Below are 8,263 nucleotides of genomic sequence, written 5' to 3' on the forward strand. Positions count from 1 at the left end.
TCGGAGCTCCAACCAGAACGTGCCGAACCTCAGAGCATCGCTCCCCGACCAAGTGGAGCGTCCGCGGGGCAGCAGGGCACCCGGGAGCGAGGCCGAAACGCCCCATCCATGAGCCGAAGGGCGCGGCGCCGCCCAGGCGCGGAGCTGGTAGGGACGTCCGGAGGCTGCGGCCGAGCTACCTGACAGGGTTAGAGACCGCGACAGGACACCCGCCCCTCGGAAGAGGAGACGGCCAAACAGCACAGCACAGCCGAAGCGGCCGAGCGCGCCAAGCCGGTGACACAAGCCGTGGCGCAGGCCTGGGCCCAGAGGACAAAAGCCGGAGCGTGGCCACGCCCGTGGGCGGGCCCTCGACCGGAAGGGGCGGGCCTGAGCGCGGAGCCGTCGTCTAGGCAACAGGGCTCTTCCGAAAGTCCTAATCGAGGAGTTTAGGGCGGGGAGAGGAGCCATGGGGGGAGGGGAGGGGCCGAGACAGCACAGGGAGAGACCCCCAGGACCCCGGCAGTGGAAGCCTGCCCCGCCCCGCTTTGGGTGGTCTTTCGAAATGGGGGCGCGGACTTAAAGAACGGATTCCAGGACACAGGCGGGAAGGAGTCGGGGTGGCCCACCCTCTGCGGGGGCCCGGCGTGGGGAACGGCTCCCCTCTCGAGCCCCTTTGTCTCCAAGCCGCTCAACACTGAGCTTCGGCCGGCGACACAAAGGGAGGGCGGTGAGGACCGCGCAAGCGCGCGAGGCGCCGAGGCTGCTGGGAGTGGTGGTCCGACTGCCGAATGGTAGGTCTCCCGCGCGGGCAGGCTGCTGCCTGGGCCGCACCAGTGCGCATGCGCCATCGCTTCCGGCCTGCTCGGCCAGCCCTGTCCCTCCGCCCCCTGGAGGACGCGGGTTTCTAGTAGTAAGAGCCCGGGAGGAGGTATCCGTGCTCACCCCGCCTTCTCTTCGTCCTGATTGGACTACTGAGGTGAGAGCGGTAACTCGATTGGCTGTCGAGGTTGCTAGTCTGTTCCGAGCCGTACTTATTTCCCGCTGCAAGGCGGGCTTCGGAGAGCGAGGGGCTGAGCATGGGGAGGGAGGTGGCGACCTGGGCTCGCGATGGTGCCACTGACGGGTCGGTTCCGGCCAGATCTTGGGCGGGGCTACCTGCTGCCCCGCGTCCCCCTGTGGGCGTGCAGTGCCGTCCAACGCGCTCCGCCTGCAAGTGCGAAACTCCTAGTAAAGTTTCCGCCTCGCCCGCCGCCCCTTGCCCCCGCGACCCCCGCCCGGGCAAAAGTGACAGACAAACCCACACCCCCGGGCGGCGGGGCTAGTGAGGGGCATGAATGCGGTGGGGGCGGGGCCCACGGGAGAGGGGAGGGGGGCGGAGGGGCCGGGGCGCATGCGCGGTGCTGGGGGCCGAATGTTTCCCAAGTGTTTGAAACTGGTATTTGGGTTTTCCACGTTGGACAAGTGCGGCGCGGCGGGCGGCGCGCGCCCCTTCCCGCGCTCGCTCGGCCCCGGCCCCGGCCCCTGCGCCGGGGTGCGCGCCCGCACGCCCGCCTGCGCCCGCCCCGCGCCAGAGGCCGCCGAGCGCCGGTCCGGCCCGCCAGGCACCGGTCCCCGGGCCCAGGCAGCGCGGCTCGCAGATGTAGCGGCGCGGGGCCGGCGGGAGGGGGGGCGCCGGCGGGCGGGAGCCTTGCATTTTGCAGCGCTGGGCTCCGAGGGGGCGGGGGCCGGAGGAAGCGGAAAGCCGCGCGGAGTCGCCGGGGACCTCGGTGAACCATGTTGAGCCCTGCCAACGGGGAGCAGATCCACCTGGTGAACTATGTGGAGGACTACCTGGACTCCATCGAGTCTCTGCCTTTCGATCTGCAGAGAAACGTCTCTCTGATGCGGGAGATCGACGCGAAATACCAAGGTACGGCGGGATGGATGGGCGGGGGCGGCTGCTCCATCCCCGCCGGTCGCGGCGCGCCGCGGGGCTGCGGGCCGTCCTGCTCCCCTCCTGGAGAGCCGCGAGCCCGCGGCGGGGCCCTTGCCGGCAGAAACAAAAGGTCTGGAGCGTCTTTGATTTGCCAAGGTCCTTGTGCGCGAAGCCCGGACACGGAGGAGGAAGGAGGAACGAGAGGTCTCAACGCCAGGCTGCGCGAGCAAAGCGCTCTTTGTAGTGAAGTGACGAGGCGGGGTGCTGCGGGGGAGGGGGCGCAGGGGGCGCAGGCTACAGCGCCGAGGGAGGGATGTGCCGCGGTCGCTAGGCTGAGGGGCGCAGGGACGGGGCTGCGCGCAGGGCTGCTGGGAGGGCGCTGCGGACGAGGGGTCTCCCGGCCCTGCTCGCTATCCCCGGAACCACCTTCACCCAGTCCCGAATCTGAGTGTTACATAAAGTCCGGGGTCCGTACTCCGCGTGGTGTAGCCCCAGTCGCCCCCGCCCAACCCCCGGCCCTGGACACCGAGTGAGGGCCGACTTGCGAGGGGCGACGCGGCCGGGTGTAGTTTGCGGAGGGCCAGGGCTTTATTCCGTGTGTGCAGTGGGGAAGGGGAGGGCAGGGAAGAGAGGATGGGGCGAAGAAGTCGCCCATCTGTGCTGCGCTCGGGGGGCGCAGGCAAGTATTGTCGGCTTGGAGAGGAACATGTCTGGGGAGAGGACCTGTGGGTCGTTCTCTGCAGCCCCGGCTGCCCAGACTGCCGGAGAGAGACGGAGGGTTCGGGTCCGCTGGGAATTGCTGGCTGTTGGGGAAACTTTCCTGCCTGGTCAGGCACGGCATTGGGGTCTGTATTTAGAACGTGGATAGTCACTCGGAGTTTACCCATGTTTACAGGACTGCGCAGCAGGCAAACGGAAGAGTGGGGGGAGGTGGAAAGCCAGAAAGCGCCCCACAACAGCCTGAAAACCCCTGAAGGGAAGGCGCCCCTGCGCGCTCTACCGGAGGCTCGGCTTCGCAGCGACTTTTATAGGAGCCTTATTAGCATATTGCGAATGTTCCGCCTCGGCCTCCGGTAATTGGCCGTGGCATCTCCCATGGAATGTCCTTATCAGCCCGCTGCTGAACCATTGGTTGCTGGGCCGGATGAGGGCGGGCCTTGTGCAGTGACTGGCACGGTTCTCTGTTTCCGCTGCTTTCTTTTTTCTCTTTGGTAGAGGGGCGGGGAGGAGGGAGGAGGTCGAGTTGATTTGAATGTCTTCGGGTCGCTCGGCCTCCGCCGTCGCATTGGCCATTGGTGTAGCTAGGGTGGACAGTGTTCTCGGGTCCTGCGTTGTGATTGGTGCCCCGCCTGGCCTCCGCCCTCCGGCCCGGAGATCCCCATAGGCAGTGGCTCCAGGGGCGGGGCGCGCCGCCGGCTGGTCACCTCCCCATTGGTGGGGACCGGTTTGGCCCCGCCCCCATGGACGTGAGCCTGGTGACTTCAGTCGCGGAGCAATGGCGGCGCCCGGTGGACAGGGCGAGGCCGGCAATCCTTGCTGCCGGGGCTGCCGAGGGCGCAGTCGGGCCTCCCGCCCGGGCCCCGAGGACCCGCGGGTGCGGTCGCGTGGAGCGGAGGAAGCGTGAGTGACCCGGGCCTGGTGGGTTGGTGACCCAGGACAGGGAGAGCCGGGCGGCCCCCGAGGGGGGTCCCGTGTGCGCTGAGCTCGGAGGCGGCTCGGGTGGTGGAATGACTAAAGCGGAGAGTTAACGGGTTTCCCAGTCTTTGAGGAATTCGTCGTCACCGGCACTGTTCCTTAGCATCTTTAGGAAATCTCAAGGAGACCAAGAAGTTCATCCTGAAAATTTTCGAGCGTCCACGTCAGTATACCGTTGAGGTTGCTTTCTTACAGCTTTCCTTACTGTCTGGCAGCCTGTTTTACCGCTTCAGAGCCGGTGTGTCTTCCGTCGAGTTAATACACGCTCAGTGCGTACTTGGCTCCTTCGGAGAAAATCAGTCCCACCCGCACCCTACCCGGCTCACGTGGAAGCCAGTGCCCTGAGTGAGCTGCTCCGTCATGGTTAATAGTCGTAACTCATTTGGTTGGGACTTAGTACTGAGTGTTGAGATACGCAGCACAGTCTAATCTAAAAACTAAGGCTTTATTTTTAAAAGAACTCCTAGGTTGCAAGTCAAACTTTGGTTAACAGTATTTGTAAACATCAACTGGGCATTAATTCATAAGGATGGATCATAATTAGTTTACCAATGATGTTTGAGGTTATTTTGAATTTAAAATATTTTTCGGCTATTTTTAAAGTCTTATTTTTTAAATGCCCACGCACCAAGGAAGAAGGCTTCATAAAGAACTTCAGTGCAATCCCTGTGTAAAACAAACAAAAAAAAACATTTCTAATAATTGGACAGATCAGTTTAAATTTGGCTGCAGTCTCACTTAATCCTTAGATTCTTTCCATGGTACCATTGCTTTCCTATAGTGTCGGTATGGCGCATTTTTTAGAAAAAAGGGTCAGCAGCGGTTGGAGCTGGTGAAGCTGAAGAAGCCAGGTGTGCTGATGGGATGCCGCCCTAGTTAGCACAGGGGTTCCTGTTTACAGATGTTTGTACTTCAGTGGCTTTGTTGATAAGAGTACTTCGCTTGGGACATCGAAGAAATGTATGCCGTTGTGTAGGTAAAAGAATTATTTCTTGGTAATTTTGTAATGGGGTGTTTGTTTCTTTCCCACAGCGGGGCTTCACGTGGCTGTAAGCTTGCTTGTGATGTAAAAGACGCTGTATGCTATTAAATTTGAAATTAGCAATATGATGGAATTGTTCTCTTTTCTATGAAATGGTACCATTGTTTTTAGAAATTTGGTTACTAATTAAACCAAGTGATACAGTTTTGTAATGTGTAATCCACTTAAAAAATAAATGGCAGAAACTATATTTTAGCACCTGTGAAATAGAACTTGGATAAGTTGAATAGAGCTACTTATTTTCAGGACTAATTACTCCAAGAGCCCGTGAGACTATGGCATTCCTCCTTTCTGGTGGCAGACAGTCTGCATTGTTCCTCTAAGAAATGTCTTCAGCGCTATCTTCAGTTGAAGAGTGTAGCCTGGAAAATAATATGTGCTTAAGTAGTGTTCGCCTGAGTTCATATGTTTACTCTAGTGTGAGGTTTATGCCTTATAACTAATTGGATATAAGATCTGGAAAGGGTTATGTCACATGTTACACTCGCCCCACCCGTATCCTCCCACAGCTTCCGAGTTGGAGAGTTGAATTGCCTTATTTTAAGAGACTACAAAAGGTTTTCAGGAGAAAAATCTGATACTATTTAATTTAATGGTTACTGTTTAGGGAAAATAACTCTGGGAATTTCTATCTGTGTATTTAAGTAGATTCTTGGGAAGAATATTTACTTTCCTTACTTCAATCCGATTATCTAACAGCTTTTATTTCTTGAGAAATTGCCTAATTACATTTGCCAAATTACATTTTAAAATCACATACACTGTCTTCTAACCTGTCCAAGAAGATTTACATTTAGTACTGAGGGGTTTTTGTTGGTTTTTGATAATGTTTTAAAATCTGTTGCCTTTTATAGATATAGATGTTATTGTTTTAAGCAGTAATTGGAAACGTAAAATCTGCAACGTTTGTTTTAAAGCAAGCCTGGGTCACCTGGCTTATTGTGACAAACCATTCTCGTTTTCAGTAATACACGGTAATACAGCGATATTCCTGTATGTGCTGGGATGGAATGATGTGACCAATAAACTGAGGCCCTGGGTCACTATGTAGTATTTATGTATGTTCTCTAATTTAATCCGGTATTCTAGACGTCGGTGCATTAAAATAGCTAAAATAACAGCCTTTAAATTGTTACAAAAATATTTGAATAAAAACAATGGAAATGTAGGACATAATCATTAATTTTATAGAAAATAAAGGTTTGGACCTCAGCACTTCACCTAAACTTGAACTTTCCCCGTAGCTGCCTATCCATGGAGTTTTCATTACCCAGTCTCTGAACGCACACAGAGTCCCTTGGGGAGCTTTGAGGGGCACTTTGATAAATAGGAACTGTGTTGATGTTTGTATTTAGTTCTAGAGATTTTTTCACCAGACACACAAAAAAAAAAGCCTGCCAGAGAGGCCTACAGGTTACAAGTTTTCATGCTAGGAAGCCTTGCATTGATCCTTTTTGTCCCTTAACAGTTACTTTTTTTGTAGATTAGAGAACCGAAAGCCTTGGTAGGGTTTACAGCGAGGGTATAATGCTTATTTTTTCCTTTGCAGAAATCCTGAAGGAACTGGATGAGTATTACGAGAAGTTCAAGCGGGAGACGGACGGCACCCAGAGGAGGAGAGTGCTGCACTGCATTCAGAGGGCGCTGATTCGGAGCCAGGAGCTGGGCGACGAGAAGATCCAGATCGTGAGTCAGATGGTGGAGCTGGTGGAGAACCGGGCCAGGCAGGTGGACAGTCACGTGGAACTCTTTGAGGCACATCAAGAGGTCAGTGACACCACTGGCCACGGCAAAGCTGGCCAGGATAAGTCAAAAACTGAGACAGTCGCGCAGGCAGAAAAGCCTAACAGCAAGCGGTCCCGGCGACAGCGCAACAACGAGAATCGGGAAAACGCAGCTAATAATCACGACCATGATGACATCACCTCCGGAACGCCGAAGGAGAAGAAGGCGAAGGCCTCCAAGAAGAAGAAACGCTCCAAGGCCAAAGCCGAGAGGGAAGCATCCCCCGCGGACCTTCCCATCGACCCGAACGAGCCCACGTACTGTCTGTGCAATCAGGTCTCCTATGGAGAGATGATCGGCTGTGACAATGACGAGTGCCCCATCGAGTGGTTCCACTTCTCCTGCGTGGGGCTGAACCATAAACCCAAGGGCAAGTGGTACTGCCCCAAATGTCGAGGGGAGAACGAGAAGACCATGGACAAGGCCCTGGAGAAGTCCAAAAAGGAGCGGGCCTACAACAGGTAGTGGCGGGCCTGGCTGGACCGAGGCGGGCAGGGCGAGCCGTGTATTTATTGCATCGCCACCTGGACGGGTGCAGGGACTGCACGTGTAGCCTTCTAAAGACTGTTGGAAGAGGGGCTCTTCCTCTCGTAGGGATGACCGGGGTTCTCTTTGCTTTTCCGTTGGTGCACATGTGTAACGGGAGAGTGGTCTGTGGGTCAGCATTTTAGAAACTGCAAATATAGGTTTGAATTAAACACTTGAGTGGGTCTCTGGTTTCTGTTGTTGTTGTTGGGAGTCGGGGATGACTTGGAAGCAACCGAACACATTAAATGTGGAAAGAAGAGATTTCATTTAGCTACTATTTTATTTTTTAAAAAATGTTATTACTTCACAAACAGATTTTTTAAAAGTTAGCCAAGTTGCTGAAAATATAGCCCATAGCAGATTTGTTTCTTGCTATAATAGTGTATATCCATGTACCAATTCAATAGAAAGGTTTAAAGTTTGCAAATCATTTTTTACAAAGCTAAATGGTTACATTTTACCTGACGAACGTTTTCTATACTGGCCCGTTCCCCAAATGGCCATTTTTAATGATTGGGTACATTTTTTTATTAAACCAAACAGGAGTGGTCCGGTCCTGGAGCTTCAGATCACGCTTTTGCTATCAACAAATACTAGTGTAGCTGTCTCTAACTTACATAAGGTGTGCAAATGTGCGTTTTCAAGTGAACTTGCACTCGCTGTATTATAGTCAGAAGTGCAGCCAGATGCCATGGTGTGCATGAGAGCCGTACAGACTTGACATCAAGAAATAAATGCAACTTGGCCAGTTTGTTCATCTACCAATATATTTAATCTTGACATAAGTAAGTTAAATTTTTGTCTTAAACATGTGTACACCAGCAGCTTAGACAAAGCCTTAAGCAAATTTTGTATTATTGTTCTCACTTAATAATGAAGTAGAAGTTATCTAATTGCCAGCAAAAAATAAGTGTTAAAAGAGTGTATGTTTAGACCATGGGTGGGGAAATTACTGCCCACAGACAAAATAACAGCCCACCACCTGCTTTTGTATGATGTGTGAGCCAAGAATGATCTTAACATCGTTAAATGGTTAAAAAAAAAAAAAAGTCAACATGAGAATCCAATTTCGTGACATATGAAAATTATACGAAATTCAGGTTTTAGTGTCCGTAACTAAAGTTTATAGACACAGCCAGGCTCATTCACTAGCGCATTGTGTGTGGCCGCTTTGGTACAGCGTCAGAGTTGAGTGGTTGGGACACAGACCATACGACCCACAGAGCTGAAATTATTTCCTTTCTGGCCCAGTCGAAGAACTGTGCTGACCTCTGATTTAGGCTGACTTCTTGCAGGGCAATCGGTGTCCTCCACTG

At 53.5% G+C, this 8,263-nt stretch overlaps 1 protein-coding gene across 2 annotated transcripts; it reads left to right on the top strand.

Annotated features, from left to right (window-relative positions):
* Positions 1-1,686: 1,686 nt before the first annotated feature.
* Positions 1,687-7,121, top strand: ING1 (inhibitor of growth family member 1). 2 transcript variants are annotated; one of them, XM_024123259.3, is made up of 2 exons: positions 1,687-1,891; positions 6,184-7,121. In XM_024123259.3, the coding sequence occupies exons 1-2, from the start codon at positions 1,756-1,758 to the stop codon at positions 6,882-6,884; spliced, it is 837 nt and encodes a 278-aa protein (XP_023979027.1). In that variant the 5' UTR covers positions 1,687-1,755; the 3' UTR covers positions 6,885-7,121. The 2 variants fall into 2 exon arrangements, with proteins under 2 accessions (XP_023979027.1, XP_054945605.1); XM_055089630.1 differs by lacking the exon at positions 1,687-1,891 and adding an exon at positions 3,356-3,517.
* Positions 7,122-8,263: the final 1,142 nt, after the last annotated feature.

Source organism: Physeter macrocephalus, chromosome 13 (genome assembly GCF_002837175.3).
Source record: "Physeter macrocephalus isolate SW-GA chromosome 13, ASM283717v5, whole genome shotgun sequence".
NCBI classification, from domain to species: Eukaryota; Metazoa; Chordata; class Mammalia; order Artiodactyla; family Physeteridae; genus Physeter; species Physeter macrocephalus.